A 19,329-nucleotide genomic window follows, 5' to 3' on the forward strand; every position below is an offset into this window, starting at 1 on the left:
AAAGAAACTTAAGATGCCAAAATCTACTGCTGAATATTTCTTTAGGAGCCACCGCCCTACTTTAACTATATGAGCACTAACAGGTGCTTACAACTGGACTAACAATGTATTAGTATTCTCCCATCCCTTAAAGAAGCCCTGTGCTTAAACTGAGTATCGATTTATGTTACATATACCTAATAGCCTCCACAGTCACCGTATCGCAATCCAGTAGAGCAGCTTTGGGATGTGGTGGAACGGGATATTCTCATTATGGATGTACAGGTTACAAATCTGCAGCAATCGGTGATGCTATCATGTCCGTATGTGGACATATTTCTGGGGAATATCCCCAAAAACTTGTTGAATCTATGCTACAAAGAATTAAGGCGGTTCTAAAGGCACAAACAAGGGAGTCTGAACCGGTACTAGCAAGGTGTACCTAATAAAGTGGCCGGTGAGTGTATATCTCAGGCCGGAGTTGGCTTCCAGGTCTAAATGGGAAAAAAAATTGCACCCATCTTAAAGAACGACAAAAATGCCAAACAAAGAATCTTTTCCACATTGTTCTCAGACTTCATTTTAGTCTAATTCTTCTGAAAACAGAGGGTCATTATGATTACCTCCTGCTGTTTAAATGACAGCTAGAACTCTCCATACAAACACATCTATGATCAATCTGTTTTCACTAAAAAAACACACCACGCAGACACACCTTTTTGTGTTTATTTAATCTTCACCTCAGTGTTTCAGACGATTGGTTGGCATTCAGACTGCATACTAAAGAGATCCACAGCATATTCAGAGGTGAACGTACAGCCTGAAGCCGCAGTAACAGCAGCATCTGCGTTTGTGATTGACAGAAACGACTCTATCCATCTCTAACTGGCGTGTCTTGCTCTTATGATTCTTTACAGAAAGTACCCGACGTTTTCAAAAGATGCATGAGTCAGTGCATCATCGTGACTGTCTTACGGCAATTTGGAAATGTGATGCAACAACTCAGTCGAGAGTCTTTGCTTTAGTTCTTTTTACATGTGGACGTAGAGTTGTTTAGACATCAATTTACCTACATCCGCTCAGACTTAGCTGGTGTTCTTGAGTGTTACAAATCGACTTCTACAGGAGAGTTTGAGAATGTTCTTTAATCTGTTGTGAATTTAAACTCTGCACATCTGGCCTTTCAACCCTTATGAGGAGCAGTCCCATATATACAGAATACAGATAGAAGACAAACTCTCCGGGTTTGTTGTTTTCAGCTCCAAGTTTACATTTATAACATGATGTTTCACCTGTTAATGTTTCACTCAGATTTTCAAACATTTGAATCCTTCCTTCTCCAACCATTAGCTCTGCCCACTGAGGAATGTTATGTCTTGAAGCATAATGGCAGAGTTTTGTCACAAGGATGCAGCTGAAGAAGAACCAACATACTATCCAAACAAAAAAGGTATTTTAGTCTAAGAACAGAAAACTGAATTCACTTTGAGATGCATATCTTCACTTGAAATTTAATCGCAGAGTCTTTTAGATGTCTATCAGCACATGTCCGCTGTTTTCACTGACTCACAGAAACCTGAGAGTGAAACAGGAGGAGGAGGTGTGGAAGCAGAAGAGGGGAAGGGAGCTGAAGATGAAGGAGGAGTGTTTGACATTTAAATATTGTTGTTTACCTTTTTAAATTCAAGTAAGTGACTGGATGGTGCAATAATACATTGTTATTTAGTAGTGTTGTACTCGAGACCTCACCATCCGAGATCAAAACAAGACCAAGACGTTTGGGGGTCAAGACTGAATCAAGACTGAGACCAAGACGAGCTGAGACCGAGACAAGACCAAGACCATAAAAATCAATTTTAAAAATTCTTGGGCACGCCAGTAGTCGAGTGGTTAAGGTGTGCACTATGTACGCAGGCAACCCAGGTTCGAATCCGGCCCGTGGCACTATTTCCTGTATGTCTTTCCCTGTTTCCAACTCTATCCACTCTCCTATCAAATAAAACCAAAAATAAATCTTAGAAAAAAAAAAATCCATAACAAGGTTGAACAGTTAAAGAGCGTTCTTTCTTTAACTTTAGTTATCTTTTTAATAAATTTGACAGATAAAAACAAGGTGTCCACAACTCTTTCAAAGCAAAACATGCAAAAATCTCAAATCTTAACAAATCTGTTCAAAGAACTTCTTGAAAAAAATAAATCCTTGTATGTATTCAAAAACCACTGACAAGTCTGGAATTATTCTAATTATCCAAAAATGACACGTTTATCTAGACTTGTCAAGTGAATGAAGCCTGAAGTAAGTGTTCAGAGGTATTTCTGACTAGAAATAAGATGGACTAATGTCCAAGTTTTTGCAGGTGTAGGTGTTTGTTGTTTTAGCAAGTGCTTCTCCTTATTATCACATTATTGAAGTCGAAGAATAGCAGATCAGTGCTGGTCTCGACCAGTCTTGATGGGGTCCGGCCAGTCTGAGACCGAGACAAGACCAAGTAAAAATGCTCTTGAGTCTGAGACATTAAAAATGTGATTGCAAGGGTGCGCTGGTAGTTGAGTGGTTAAAGCACACATCATGTATGCGGGCAGCCCAGGTTCAAATCCAGCCTGAGGCCCTTTGCCCCATATCTCTTCCCCACTCCTGTCCCTGTTTCTGAGTCTATCCACTGCCCTCCTCTATCCAATAAAGGCCCAAAAACAAATCTTTAAAAATAAAATATGATCTCGAGACCAGTCTCAAGTACTACAACACTTTTATTAGCCTTTATCCAAAGTAATGAACTCTGATAGATAGACAGCTGTGCTTGATAGTACACTTTTAGAAATAAGAGTTCCAAAAGGGTTCTTCTTGTAGGGCAGAAGTTCTAACCAGAACCATTTGCGTCTGAAAAAACTTTTTTTGAAAAAAGTGTTCTTCAACGGTTCTTTGTAAGACTAAGGGTTCCTGTAAGAACTGTTTCAATACAGAGAACCCTTTTTGTAAGGAGTTCTTCGAGGGCTGTTGAAAACATGGGTATTAGAAGATCCTCACCCTCAAATATTCAAATGTTTAGCCATGTTTCAAATAGCATTTTTAATGCAGATGTATCTGTAATACTCTTATCAATTCATTGTACTGTACTTGTTCTGCCACAGTCTTAAATGTCTTTTCCATCATTTCATGCCATACAAGCCCAGCCAGCATGTCCATGTGGGTTTGTCCATGGGTTCCATGTTGGCCCCTGGGCTTGCCCATGTTTACTACTAGTACACTGTAAAATCCAATTAGTTAACCTCACTTAAAAAAGTTGAGTAAAATAGAGATTTTTACGTTGTACTTAAAAAGGCTTTTTAGGTAAAGAACAATTGCACTTCAGTTCAATTAACTAAAATTCCTTTGTGTAGAGTGCTTAGGTAAGGAAGTTCTTAGTGCTCAAGACTTAGTAGACTACACTGTAAACCCGGATTTTGTTTCTACTTAAACTTTTTAGCAGTCATTCCTTATTCTTTTATGTTTCATCAAAAAACGTTGACATTACTAAATCAAATTAGTCATTTGCACTATTCAATGCAATGATCATGTTAAGCTGAGATAACTTAGTATGTTTAGTTCTTTAAGGGGAGGGGCTATTTCAGAATTTTCAAAAAACCATGGGTGAGACTGTCAGTGCATCTGTTGGCACCGGCAGACAACGCTTCCATTATGACTTTCTCACGTGGAAAAGCCAATGCTTTGCCTCACCGTGTCTCCACCCCACCAGGGAGGGAGTAATCAGCTGATCCAGATCACTGTCTGGATTCAGGAATGTTTTTAAAGGACTCTTCACTATTGGGAGATAGGGCCAATGGTGGAAGTCTGCATTTTCTGGGTGCTTTTCTAGTTTCATACTGTGGTGAACAGTGATGAGGAATGGCTCCCAGACAAGTTGAATGACTTTGACAAACTCTCACATGAAGCATGAGCAGGTATTTTTTACTCCGAACCGCAAATACTGTCACATACTATTGCACCAAGAGGTTTAATAAAGTTCTTTAAACAGAGAGGAGTATATTCCCCGAACATGTGGTTCAATATAACCGCCAGGCCAACAAGAACCCATAAGATTTATTAGTTAAATTGTATCCAACAATTTTATGATTTTAATGGCATGACAGGTGAAACCACCAAAGTGACATGTGACATTACTCAACAGTTCTCCATTGAACTTTGGGGTCATGCAATGTCAAAAAAGATGTTCTTAGATCTACCTAACCTGAGTTTCACCCTTTCCTCTGTACATGCATGCTACAGCCTGAAAATAAATCTTTATAATGGTTGTAATAAGCTCCAGCAGAGATGACCTTTAGGGCTGTATTTTTACTGTGGATGCTCTGAAAGTGTGATGAGAAATATGCCAGCTCTAAATCATGAAAGCATATCAATTTCCACCAAAAAAATCCCAAATTCCCCATAAATTCACATGAGAAATTTGAGAATAAAGAAAGTGTGTTATTTGATGTCTTTAATATCTATTTTCACACAGAGAAGGGAAATTTTTCCCATTCACTCACAGGGAGACTAAGCTGATTCCACTAAAGGCATTATAGTAAACCCTGTTGGTCTCCAAAAGCTTCCCAGGTGTTGGAGGATTTAATATTGGCTCCAACCGCTTCCTGTAGCCCAAAATCCTCTTAAAAAAGGTCCAGTGTTAATTTTGTTTAAAGGTTAGCCTGGAGAGGGTCCAGCTGGACAGCAGTGGCTGTGTGATGGAGAGAGGGCGGAGTGGGAGCAGGTGAGAGGGGAGGACGGGGGAGGAGAGGGGGGAGTTAAGAGGGATCCAAAGGTGAGGGTGATGACAGCCCTCATGGGCGAGGTTACAGCCGAAAGGCACTTCAGCTGGCACAGCGAGAGGGAAAAGCACAAACTGAAAGCTGAAAGCTCATGTTCACATTAATCACATTAGTTTGAATTTCCCAGAGAAGCACAGAGAGAAATACACCAGAATGGGCACAGTCTGTCAGCTACTCCTTCAAACGCTGGTTCAGACACAGAATATGAAAAAACATTTCGTTATCTTCTTCTCTGAAGTCAGCATTCAGTATGCAAACGTAGGAGTCCTGCCATGATTAGCCCAAAACAATCTGTATATAAAAATGGACAGTGCTACTCTGTCTGCTTCCTTTAAAAGCCAAGATAGCCCAAAGACAGATGAAGCAGATTAAAGATCTGGAGCTGAGTTCAAGTCTTGCAGCTGACTGGCTATCAGTATGAAATGCAAGAGTATCGATAATAGTGAATGAGGCCATAATTAGGCCGAAAAATTAATCAGATATAGCAAAAATAATAATGGCAGAGCAGCCATATCAAAACTTTTGCTTCTATTTCCACAATAAGATCTGTGTTGCTGTCCAGATACTTCTGGGACTAATTGTACCCAAGGCTGGACTTATGCCCCATCTGGGGTGACTGTGGCTCAGTAGGTAGAGCTGGTTGACTCTCAATTGAAAGGTTGTGGGTTCAATGCCTGGCTCCAGCAGTCACATATCAATGTGTCCCTGGGCAAGACACTGAACCCCAATTGCTCCCACTGCTGCATCAGTGGCATGTAAATGGGTATGGAAGTGATTAGCTCATAATGATATGAATGATGTTGCCTGTGGTCCATTTACCATCTGTTTATATGGAGGATGCTGGGTTTATGACAAGTAAGATTGTTGTAACATCATCAGTTTTGCCGGGCCGATGTGGTGTCAGAGCTGAACTGGAAAACAAAGCTTTTGATTCACCAGTCGATCTTCGTTTCAACCCTTACTGGTGATGAACTCTGGGTAATGACTGAAAGATTGACATCGCGGATACAATCAGCTGAAATGAGTTTCTCTGGAAGTTGACTGGGCTCAGCCTTAGATATATGGAGAAAGTTCAGACATCCTAAGGGAACTTGGAGTATTGAAAGGAGCCTTTTGAGGTTGTCTGGGCATCAGTAGGCCTCCTGGGTGCATCCCTATGGAGGTCTTCCAGGCACATCCAGCTGGGTGGGGGGGACATCAGGGATGACCCGGAATGCGCTGGAGGGACTATCAATCATCGGACTCAATCAACCTGTCTTTGTACAGCACCAAATCATAACCTTAGTTATCTCCAGACAGTTTACAAAGAGGGCAGGTCTAAATCACACTCTCTGTTCTGGCCTATGATAATAAAGACCAGCTCAGTAGCAGCTACATATCCTGTCTGTTCTCCGAACGCCTCTGGATCCCTCAGAAGGAGTTGGAAGTGTCGCTGAGGAGAGGGATGTCTGGGTTGACTTGCTCAGCCTGTTGCCACCATTACCCACCCCTGGATAAATGGAAGAAGATGGAGGGATGGCTGTTTATGGCCTATACTGCAGCCAGACAGCAGGGGGAGCTCTAAATATTCTGTCTTCATTGTAAGGAGGTTTTTTTCTTTGTCCATCTTAAGTCCACTTGTCCACCAATCAGCCATAAATGAACAGCCAGGTATCAGTCAACAAGTTTCTCTATAAGTCTCAAGTCCAAAGTGTCTCAAAACATGTGGCTATGATTGAAAAAGTAGAGAAGTTAGAGTTGTGATTTGTGGCTAAGGAGTTGGTGATAGACTCTGACACAAGACCAGGTGAGAACCACTGCTATAAACAATTTTGTCACCTTCAGTCAGACAACCAGGGGTCTACCACCGACATAAATGTATCATTTCAAGCAAAATTGTAAATCTGAAGCCCCTGAAATGTCCTTGAATATAGTCCATAAAAACTCCTTACCCACACTTGTATGCTTGGTGAATAAACTTCAACAGAATGTTTAACAGACAATTTACTCAGTTATGTTTAGTAAAAGAGATTGTTTTTTGGGGTTACGACAGAGGTTCCTAAACTTTCTGTCCCAGGTCTCCTTTGGCAGATGGCAAGATTTTTTAAGCCCACATCTATTTACCTGGAAGTCATCTCACAAAATTTGCCATGCTTTGTTAGTGGTGCAAAACGGTGCAGACTGTTCTTATTCAGCCATTCTGAGCCCCTTCTGTCAGCGCTGCAGGCCTCCTCTAAGGACCGTGGGCTCCACTTTGGGAGTCCCTAAGTTAAGAGAAGTGAAGTCAGTCTCTTAGAAACTCACTTATATCACTGGCAGACTGCTTTCTTCTTTTTTTAATTCAACAGGAGTGTGCAAACAGTTTCAGATGCATTGGAGCTGACATCTGGCAGTTGTGCCATATTACAGGCAGGATAAAAACACGGTTTCAGATTCATAAAGGCCATGTGAATGCTTTGACTTTGTTATTAATTGCCAATTCAGATATTTTAAAATCATCTAATCCTTATGAAGAGTAAAATTTTACTCCACTCACACTGTTGACATTTGAGAAAGGCACCTAACACTCACAGAGGAGCTTTGTGGGGATGCCTGCTTTCCACCCTCCACCACTTTCAATGTCCCTTTTATAAAAAAGTCACTTTAACGTCACTGGAGCTGAAAATATCTGCAGTGCATCACCATATTTTCATAGTTCCTCCCGGAGTCACAGAAATAACTCAAGTCAACTTGAACCACGAGATTTTACCTCCAACAAAACCAGAATTAAAGTCCTGTTTGTACTTTATTTTTCTTTTCCACAGTTCTTCAGAATCCTCAAAATTCTCTGTCATTTTAAACCGCAGTGGATCCTGCAGAGCTTCTCTGAGTTTGGCAGATTACTTTGGCATCCTCTGCTCAGTCCTTTCAAAAACATTATTGACTTTTAGTTTTTCTCTTTTTTTCGGAGTTGACTCGGCGCTGTGCTATAAGAACAATTCATTATGGTCACAGCACCTCGGTTATCCATTTTCAGTGGCTGACAGCTGAAAATGAAATTGTGTTTTCCCAAATGAAATGTGGAAATGTCGAGCATCAGAGACCCTGTGGCTGCTCTGATGTGTACCAACAACCTGACAGGTTTATACTTGAATGCACTTCATCTGTGGATTTATAATGGCCACTATTTTGATTATTACCTCACTATCTTTAGCAGTAATGAATTATTTGAAAATCCAAATACATAGAGAAAGATCTATCAAAATTACACATGGTTATGGGTGAAAAACAGGAGCTGTATCATCTCTTCTGTCAGTGTGCTTCTATAAAAACTGATTCTCACAAGAAAAGACATTTTATGAATATATGCTCATTTGAGTATGATTTATATGTGCATAAATTTCAGCAAATCAGCAAATTCTGATACTTTGGTGTTTTTGATACCGTGCTTTAATCCAGTAGAATCTCCATTAAAAAGCTTTAAAACAAAAAATTACAGATTTTTGGTCATATTTCATTCACATAATTCTCTTAGAAAAAGACAGAGAGCACTGTGTGAATTACAGAATACATCGGCAACATTTCTGTACCAAAAAAATCGACCTTGTAGAATTAAACTTTTTCAAAGCAAAAAATAATCTGCTGCCAGTCAATATTCAGAAATGTTCTTTGGAAGAAAGTGAGGCTGTAATATAAGGGGGAATAAGAGTTTTAATATGCACCTTATTCCTAGCCCCCATGATTCTTTGCGTGAAATATGGGAGCAACTTCCAGTCCGTTCTAGCTAAATGGGACTTTGCACAGAAACGAGACGCTAAACGTGATTATTACAGCAATTTGGATACCAAAATAAATAAACTTCGACTGGTTCACCTCAAACGGGATAACCCAGCATTCTTTGTTTCCACAGGCAGGCAGTCCCTGACTGAGTGGACAATTTCACACATGGTGCAAAACCAACACTACTGTACATCAGGCAACATCCATATAAACACATCCAAACACTACTCAAGAGCCTGATGAGGAAACCCACATATCCACCAACATGCTACAATATTTTATTCATTGTTTGACACATTTTGTACACTGTTTGGTTTCTTAGTCTTCTTCTTTTTGTTTCCCTGCAGCTGTTGTTTAACTACTGCCACCTAGAGGACTTTAGAAGTATTTCAAAGCTGACTTAATTTGGACAGTTTGTGTGAAATCAACACATGTATATTTTGTGCTGATCAACTATTAGTTTACTAACATCATAAATAGAACAATTAATGTCAGTGTGTTACATTAGTTGAATATAAATCAGAATAGTTGAACCAGATAAGGATTTAAATGTGTTTCTTGACTCTTTATAAAGGCATAAAAGCCCTAAAATGAATCTTAAAATGAAAAAAAACATACATAATGTAACATATTTGGTGCCTTAAACCCTTAAAACATCTAAATGGTGGTACTCTGTCAGAAAAAATGTCTGCTCCTTAACTAGTGCTAACAGGACAACACTGAACAAATCTAAGCTTGATTTTTTTTTTCTTAACTCCAGTATTTAAGTGTTTTCCCATCCATCTTCCTTTGTTCTTGCTGCACTTTTAGGCTACCCTTCCTACACTAAAGTGCAGTAATTATTAATAGGACAGATGCATCACCTGTTAAAGACCTACATAATGCCTGCACAGATATTAGCTAAACAAAGATAAGGTTGTCCTAGATAAGACTACAGACAGTAGTGGCTCAGATAAGCTTAGAATAAACATTTAAAACAGAAGAAAAAAGCTCAGCTGTCTATGTTTAAAGGTTTAGATAAATATCTAAAGGTGAATGTTTCTTCATTGTTCTTTAGTTATCCACATTGTGGCCTCTTTTCTCCTTATTTATGCATGTATTTCATATATGCATGCATGCATGGATGTGCAGTATGTTCATGTGCATGGTGTGTATACACAGGTATCCTTCCATCTTTCATCTACAGCACCAATCCCATGTGGGCTCAAAAGGGGGCTGGAGCTGATCTCAGCCATCATTTGATGAGAGGCAGGTTACACCCTGGACTCATCACCAGTCAATCACAGCGCTCACGTACAGAGACGAACAAACAAACACTCTCACACTCTCATGATGAGATCATCTTTGGACTGCAGAGGAGAAGAAAGAGTACATCCACAGGGAAAACAAGCAAACCAGGTGCCTTGTCCAGCAGGGATTCAAACCAGGAACCTTTGCTGTGCACGTCTCTAACCAGAAGAACCAGCTGCATCTGAAATACTGATGCATAAGACTTACCTCTCGTCGCCGTGACGCCCAGCAGCTCTGTTTGATCTTCCAAACCACGGCGGCCACCAGGAGCAGAGACAGGAAGCAGCTGTGGACAGACAGGGAGAGGAACAGATGAGTCAAAAGTACGGGACTAATAATAGAGGAGCGGATATGACAGAAACGGAGCCTCCTGGGAACATCTCAGGTCATATTTGTACCCAGGACATTCATGACTATGTGCATCACTTTCTGTCATGCATAAATAAATCCCCATTAGCACTGATTTTACGTCCTTGAATCATGCATAATTATGTACGTTTAGGTTTGATAGCACCTGACAGGAGAGGTGATTCCAGCTATCATCTATGTGTATTATTATTTAATGAGCTAAAGGTCTGAACCTTTATTTCGACCCTGACAAACCAGTCAGAACTCCACAAGAGTCAAAGTTTTATAAACTGCTCCAATAAATAGAGATGATGAGGTCAGGTGACGCATCGAGTGCTCTGCAGCCATGACTTGAACCCCTCTGTCTTCTAATGTTTATAAGTGATATCTGAATGGGTATATATTAAGACATTTGAATGTTGAAGTATGATCTGTAGAGGAATCATACATATGTACAGATTTTCTATAAAATCCCAAAATGTTGTCACTTCTGCTGAGTTCCATCTACCTGACGTCAGAGCTGGGATTGACGTCACACCTGAGGTGAATGCATTTCATTTGCTTCGAGCTCATAAGAGTAAGAGACAGAGCTGGAAAACAGCTGGAATTTGTTGAAACACAAAAAAGTGTGTGCACTGAAACTTAAAAGGTGCAGCTTTAATGCTCCCATTGTTATATTGTTGGCTTATCACCGCACATACGCACCAGTGCGCCTGGACCCTAAGCTCATGTGCAGTTACCAGGGGAAAAAACACCCCTCTCCATGCAAACTGGTCTTATTGCCTAAAGCATCTAATGATGATGGCGGTAACAGCTTGGCATTAATAGAGTAAAGATTAGCCTACTGTCTGTGAGAGCTCATGGAAGTGTGCTGCAGTTTTTATGACCCACAAACTTTCCAGAGATCAGGAAACAATTCAACCTCTATAAGACTTTAAAACAAATGACATTTAAATAATTTCTAAAAATATAACTTTGGCATTGCTATTAACCGGCCAAGACATAAATCATTCTGATACTCCCAGCTGCTGTTTTAATGCATGTGTGGCACCTTTTCACTTGACAAGGATGTGATTGTTTCCTTCGAGCACTAATCATCAACTGGTGGCCCGAGGGCCACATCAGGATCCCAAAGCTTCCTGTACGGCCCCCAAGAAGACCATTATGATGAAAAGATGATGTGGTTCTAAGAGTATCTTTTGGCTTTAAATGTCAGCAGCTGATAAATCCACCCAAAAAAAAAAAAATGAATACAGAAATAGTTTTAGATGTTCTGTTTCTAAGGAAATTAACTTGTCAGCCATTATCAGCAAATATTTTAAAAAATGGCAAAATGTTGCAGAAATGGCCAGATTACGTGGTGAGAGGGGGTAAGAGAGTGGCAAAAATGGGTGCTAAGTGTCAAAATGGGTTGTGGAGTGCCACACAGGGACACAAATTGGCAAGAACAGTGGTGAAAATAGGTTATGTGGCAAAATGTGGTAAAAGAGAGGCAAAGGGTATCAAAAATGGATTAAGGGTGGCAAAAATGGTGCAAAGAGGGTAATGAAAACAGGTTAATATGTTACAAAAATTGGTAAAAGAGGGACAAAAAGTATCAAAAGTGGATTAAAAAGTGGCAAAAATGGATAAAAGAGTGGCACAAAGTGTATAAAACATGCAGGAAAAGAGGTTAGAAGGGGTAAAAGAATGGAAAAAGTGTCTTACAGAAGCAAAAAAGGACAAAAATGATCAAAAATTGGTTAAAAGTGGTAAAAATAAAGCAAAAATAGCCTTGCAAAGTAGTGAAAAGGGGTTTAAAAGTAGAGCACAGTGGTAATAATTGGTGGGAAAGTTACAAAAACGGGTTAAAAGTGGCAAAATTGTTGCAGAAATGGCCAAATGAAGCAATGAAAAAGGGGTTAAAAATGGTCAAAAAGAGTTAATATTGGTGCTAAATAACATCTGAGGAGGGCCCATTCTCTGGGTTTTCAGGGGCCCAGCCAGTTCTGGTGGCAGGCCGATCTCCTTGTGGCCTGCTGCATGATAGATGATAGGGATAGATCTCAGTCTCAAGACTAAAGCTGGCCCTTGTGCAAATGGACTTGATGATCCATGCCTTAGCATTTCCTTCATTCAGAGAGGAAGCTGGATCAGGGTGGTGCTTAAGTGAACATATCAATATTAACGTTCTTTAATTTAATGCAACGTCTCTGAACATTTAACAAAAAATGTCAAAATCCATGCGGGATAAAGTCAGGACTGGACAGACCTATTGCAGGAGTGGGAGTCTAGTTGAAGTAAGAGGACTAATTCTGACTTCAGTGTAGAACTGCAGGACTACCTCTGAGCCACAGGTGCTACCTCAATGCAATCCTTTTTTTGTGCACTTCAGGCAAAGATTAGAAACCTCATCCTGCTTGGATAGAAAATGGGAGCAAATGTATCCAAATATTTTCAGAGTTACAGCACGTTAAAGTGTCGAGGATGTTGCCAGGTCACAAGATAAAAGGTGCAAGTGTGAAACAGAGAAGTGGAATTATGCAGGAAAAAGGGGGCAAACTTCACACTTCATGCAAAATTGCTTTAAAGAGCTGTGAATCAGACAAAGAAGTGTTTCCTGTGTGAACATAATTACATGCATCCAACTTAGTTTAGACTTCTGTTGTGGCTTTTGAACATTTATTACTGTCTTTATTCTTCTTCTCCGGTCAGTTTGATGTTTTCTGTGCCTTCCTCTGCATTCTCTGGTCAAGAAATGTGGGATTTTATTTATCACTTGAGTACTTAATGTTTTCTCCTCCTCCATTTTCAGCATTTCCCACATTTGTGCAAATAAAATATACAGAGTGAGGGAAAAATCTCTGAGTGTTCTTTGCACTCTACATAAAATTGCCTCTAGGTGATGAAGGTAGGAGTGACATGTCTTGGCGAGGTGGTTTGTTAGCAGTGTCACCGTGTGTGTATTTGTGTGCGTTTCCTGGCTCCCTTCACTCCCTCTGGCTGCTTTCACACTTGCACTTAGGATTCTGTGAAGGAGACCGGGAAGAAAACCAGAGAAATAAAGACTAAGACAGAGCCAGCATGTGCGTTTCTATGCGTATGGCGAATACATCCCACACGATATCTGAACTTCATTTCCTGCCTGTCGTGCCTTCCCCTGGTTTCCTGACAGCGCTCTTGCGGCTCTCTGGCCCAAACTTCCCCACATTTCAGCTCACATCAGTGTTGGCAGCTGGCTGATGATGAGCAAACTATCAGCCGAATGATGGAAAGACGCCTAAACCCCAGTGATCCAAACATCATCTCCGATTTTCCTCAAGGAAAAAAAAAAGCCAATGTAAAAATAGAAATTTGCACATTGGAGGTTTGTGATTTCTAGGATGGCTCCGTTTTGACAGGTAACACAAAAATACAACTCTTTCCAAAAACTCAGAGACTAAGCTGTGGGACGCTCAACTAAAATGTCAAATAAGGAAAAATAGACAAAGTTTTACACCAAGCCAAGGAGAGATCGGAATTTCTTAATGTCTCACAGTCTAAGATAAATAGAAATAAACTAAAGGATAAAATTCATCAACTTATACATTACATTAACCGTATCTGTTAACTGTATTTCTTTAATTTGCAATTGGTGAGAGTGGTGTTATGTATGGTGCCCCCATCATGCATTTGGGCAGAGTTCTTAGGTGGCTTTCACACAAGGGGCACAGTCCTGGATCCAAGTGCACTTAAGCCCAAAGTCCAGTTCGTTTTGGTCAGTTTGAATGCAAACAAACCGCACCCTGGCACCAAGCCTGGCCCACTTGGGGAGGTGGTCTCGGCTGCGATTCAAGCGGACTCTGGCACGGTTCGGATGAGATGTGAATGCAACAGTGCTCGGATACGGGACAGTGTCGTATCAGCTTTATGATGTCATATGATGTTGTAAAATCCAAACTTCTTTCCATGGTGGGGCAGTTTGTTCACATTTTTCCTAAATAAAAGTTGGAAATAATCAAAATCAAGTCAACAAACGGTCTGTTATGGCTCACCTTACAGAAGAACCTAAGTAAGACTCAGTGAGATGAGAGGCAAAGGCAATAAAAGTCTCTTATCTGTGCAGCACCAGTCCATTTAATCCACTGAGCTGCATCATTGCTGGCATCTTAAAAAGGGATTCTACAACATACATGGTGGCAGGATGGACTTTTGAGTAAATGTAATTAGTTACTTTCCACCCCTGATTAACAGTAAGATATCAACCAATGTCCACAAGGATCTAGCATGGCAAGCTGTCCAGAAGAACTACTTTCATCATGTTTTCGATTGCATTCTTTGTTGTAAGGCTAGATATGATGAGGTTTAAGCCTTCCACTGGTTTCCAACCTCACATGCACAATCCTATATTTTTAGTCTTTCCCTGTGACAGCTGTACCATGGTCTTTCAGAAAAATAACAAATGTGCAATCAAATAAATAGATAAAACAACAAAAAATGTTCAAAAGATGCTAAATGCCCACAGAAAAAGACTGAGTAGACAGTGAAACTGTTGAACATTTATTCTGGCTTGCTGCAGAATTGATGGTCCTTATCAGCCCGTGGTTGAAGGACGTGAGGTATATGACATTTAAGTCAGAGGTAGAATAAAGGAGGGATTGGCCAATAGCGTGCTTGGAGCAAATCAGCTGGCAGTCAGCCGATGAGGGCTTGCATTGGATCAGTTGATTGAAGCAGAGCTTGACCTAACTAATGATAAATGCTCAATTTAATGGCTGACAAGGCAAATAGACAAAACTCCCCAGGTTTTTGGGGATACCAATCAGATTTCAGGGGACGCTTTTGGCCCTAGCAACCACTGGCTCTGCCCCCAGAATATCATAGGTACTGCTATACGCTGCCATAACCTTTAAAGGGAGTTTACCATGTACACATCAATAAATTCTTCTTGTCAAGATGTTTGTTTACATAATAAGCATGGTAGCACTATCTTATGATGAAACTATGAAGTACAGTACAGTCAAGCAAAAGCTTCAAATGTTGGCCATATCTTATTCTATTTATAGAATTGGACAGTGTGCCATATTTAGCCCCCAGGCCATAGATTGGACACCCCTGCTTTAACATATGTGGAGCTATAACAATCTGAAAAGTATTACACTCAACATGGACTTTTTGCTGTGTAGTCGATGGTAATGTTCTTGTAGGCTCAAGTCAAACAAAGCTTGCTGGAGTTCACCTCAGTATTTGTTGCTTTTTCTTGTTACAGGAGCATTCAATGGAAGATTACCTGGATTGACCCGTTGTGTAACAAGCATCTGTCTGATTGATTTTTGTGAACATGTAACCACACTGAAGCTGAAAACTGTTGGCTTTGAATTATAAAACACACTGAATTCAAGCTGAGTTTTTCTGCTGTAGTATCACAGAGATATGTAACCATTGTTCCTCTTTAGGGGTTGAACATGGATTTAATCAGAACTTCAATTTAAGACATAAATCCTGCAGACTTATAGGTCTCCAAGCCAGACCTCTCACTGATTTCTCTCAAAAGTTTTACCACCTTTTCATTTTCATTCTGCATGCCTTCGCCCATTTTAATACTGACTGTGACGCGTTCAGATCTTTATTCATCGCCCATATACTACCCGCCCCCGCCCGCCCTTGTGTGGCTCTTTAAAGTGCAATCCATTCAAAAAATTTCCCTTATCTCTCCGGGCTGAAGAGGACTCTTTAAGCGAGCCATCCGTTCAGCCATCTTATTGATCTGGCTTCCTGCTCGCTGCTTAAAGAGCGACACGGTGCTGATGAACGACCCGCGTGAATAGATATCAGCACCGCATCAAAGGCCTCACAGCTCAGCGGGGTGGGAGGGAAGAGAAGAGAGACAAAAGACGAGAAGAGGAGGAACAACAGGAATGAGGGAAGGAGACAGTAATGGTGAAGGACGAAGAGTAAAAGGCAGAGAGGAGATCAGCTAAAGATAGAACTGTGGAAAAGTCAAGAAATAAAGACAGAAAACATCAGATTTGCAACAAAAATTATGGCAAGAACAAGCACAGAGAGTAATTTCTCTCAATTGGCCTCAGTTATTTTTGAAGATTTTAAACGCTAGCGATCCGAACAGCTCACTCATCACACTTCAGAGTCATGCTTACGTCAAAACTCAGGGCCATGTGCAGAAAAAAAGCTGGAGCAGCATATAATGAATATATTTTACCGCCATTTTTCCTATTAATTTAAATAACTGGAAGCTCTCAGTCTGAGCTGTAGCTACTTTGAATTTTGGCTTTCAAGCAGACTGTCTCACCACCTGCTGGTTATTCATTTTGACAATTTGCAGCATGCAAGTTCTGAAAATCTTTGTGGGCAAAGCCATGGTGCATAAAGTCATCACTAGAGACGTGCCTCAACCTAATTTCCCCGATGCCTAAACATAAATATAAATTCAGATAAGTGAAGGAGAAAAACGCTGAGAAAACTACCATTCTGAAGATTGTCTTGAACCATATTGCATACAGTCTATTACACTGCTATGTGAAGTTCGGCTACCTGCCTGCTCAGTATGGGCTTTCTCTGACACAGCACGAACACACATCACCAAGTAAAAGTGAACATGTACCATTCAAACACTCAAACTATCAACAAAAGACCTGCAATACATAACAGCTCATAAATTTAAAAGCTTGGCCTTTGACTGTGAAAAGTTCTGAATAACATATTATTGTAATGTTTTCCCTGTTTACATTCCTGAAAAATTGTCAAAGCAAATTCCCAAAAATTTGCAAATATATCCCCCAAGATTCAATGAAAAATGATGGAAAATTCCCCAAAATATGCCAACAAATTCCCTGAAAATTCCATTAAATTCTAGAAATTTCAATGGATACCCTGCTTCCCACTTTACAATTAAATTCCCAAATTCAGATTTAGAAGGTTCATATTATCTGGTTATAAACAAGCTTATGCCTGTGCTGAATGATGCTACTATAATAATTAAATGGTAACTTATAACCTTATTTCCATTTTCTGGACTTATATACTGCCAAAGCACTCATCCATCCATGCACTATGCTGGTTTACACCAATGCAGCAGAGCAAAGAGAAAAGCTCCATTAACCAGGGCTACAGCCCCACTTAGTGGTGATTGGCTGCATTACAGCTTAGACACAACATACACACAGCATTGTCGGCTAACATTAATAAAAGTATTTTTCATCTTTATGGCTGTCAGCGTTACGGTATTAATCATGATGTGATTGAGGTTCAAAATTAAAGCTCTATTATTCTAATATTTGTTTTGAGGCTTTTCTGCCTTTACCAGAGAGAATTAGGACAGTGGATAGAGCAGAGAACCATAGCTAAGCTACCTTCTCTCAAACTGATGTAAAATAATTTAACTACATCCTAAATGACTATAATCACTATTCAGTTGGGAACACTCTTGTCATACTTTTTTATCATTTTATTAAAAAATAGATGTACAGTTTTATGTGGCAGAGAAGGCTCTGCTCTAAAGATGTTCCCTGGGTTAGTCAAGCAGCATTCTTTGACTTTCCAAGAAGTGCATGGCTATAAACCCCCAAATAGACAGATACATTTATGACAATGTGCACTGAAAACAATAAACTTTGTTCAAAAGTTATTAATCCATACAATGTCAACTAATTCAGGTTTAGAGTGTAGTGAACCTAAATGTGAGGGTGCAACAAGCTTTATGCTATAAAGGAGGAGGCTGGGGTGGAGGAGGTTAAGCTTTGCCAGCAGCAGCAGCGTGGTGCATCAGCATTAATGCAAGCAGGGAGTAGTGAGAAGTAGATCATATTTAAATACACCATGTTGAGAGAAAGAGCTGTGATTGGCTGTGGGAGCTTGAAGGTGATAATTGCTGGCCGTTTACTGAACTGAGCTCAACGGTTCAGTGATTTAGAACGATGACCGTGTTTTAGTAGATCATGGGTTTGAAAACCTTGTCAGGTCACCTGGCTCTTGGTCTTAGACAGGTAATAGTGACAAATGAAAACTTTATATCTGATTTCAAGATCTCATTGGAGATAGAAGAGTGGCCTTCAAAAGGTCACATGCTCAAAGTAAGCATTTTTAAATGAGTATTATTCTAATAATGGCAGAAAAGTAAGACCACTGGTAAACAAATGTATGCCATCAAATCCAAACAAGCTCTGTTTTCAAGATATAAGGGAGAAAAATGTGTATTCAAAACACGGAAAGCTTTTATTTTGAAAGAAAAACAAGTGTTTTGAAGAGACGACCCCGCACTTTGAGGACAAAGTGAACAGATGAGCCTCTGCCGGCAGTCTGAGTCGATGCTCCAGGGAGGTCACATTATCAGAAGTGAGTGTGAGCAGCTTTGATTAATACATCCATGAGAATCCATAACGCTGTCTCTAATGTAGTTACTCCATTCCTCCTGATGCTCAAATCATGTGTTTAGCTCCTGATTCTGTCATTATTGTGCGCTGATCTGATTCTACTCTTACTAATTTGTGCATTTGTGCTCTCATGAGGAGGATTTGCAGACGAAAATGTCTCTAAAGACAGAGACCAGAACACAAAAGGCTGAATGAGGAACATGGAGAAACCTGGTCACACCTCTAACTCCTCAAAAAAACCTGAAAAAGCCTCACTGAATAGCAACAACCACACCTTACCTTCCTGTTTAAAGGGACATTTTCAACCCCTCTAGAGTGGGACGGAAACAACATAGTCGATCGGCATCCCATCAGCACATACAGCATGAACCTATGAAACATTACAGCACCTTTACTACCCCAAAACTGAATGCACTTGGTGGGGAACTGAATCAGTCTCAGTTCCAATGCACTTCTGATTCATCTTAGCAATATTTTTGACTTAAGGCCTCCCGTTAAAACTCCTGGCACTTAGTTGACGTCGGTGTTCGTGTATCTGCAGGTAGCCTGGAGGGCAACAGCACCAAACACTTGCTGCGTAGAGATCAGCCTCCATTAAAATCTACCTTTTTATTGATCACATTGTGTCTTTTGATGCTGCTTCAACCAGCCGTTGCTAGTCCTCTGATGGCTTGTACAAGTCAGGCTGCATTTACTGCAAAAAAAAAAAAATGCCTGAGGGGAGACACATAAAAGCTGAAATCAACTTTGTAAAAAAACGCAGAGACAAAGTATGATATCTGTTTTTGTCAGCTCTGATATCTGAAACTTGCCATGAAATGTG

At 40.2% G+C, this 19,329-nt stretch overlaps 1 protein-coding gene across 2 annotated transcripts in view; it reads right to left on the minus strand.

Annotated features, from left to right (window-relative positions):
- The window catches only part of atrn (attractin), a 270,882-nt gene that overhangs the window by 82,312 nt on the left and 169,241 nt on the right, over positions 1 to 19,329 (minus strand). For both annotated transcript variants that reach the window (XM_041812094.1, XM_041812095.1), the window contains exon 26: positions 10,018 to 10,096. In XM_041812094.1, coding sequence (XP_041668028.1) covers positions 10,018 to 10,096 — 79 coding nt within the window. The remainder of the gene's footprint in view (positions 1 to 10,017; positions 10,097 to 19,329) is intronic.

This window comes from Cheilinus undulatus, linkage group 18, assembly GCF_018320785.1.
Source record: "Cheilinus undulatus linkage group 18, ASM1832078v1, whole genome shotgun sequence".
Classification (NCBI taxonomy): domain Eukaryota; kingdom Metazoa; phylum Chordata; class Actinopteri; order Labriformes; family Labridae; genus Cheilinus; species Cheilinus undulatus.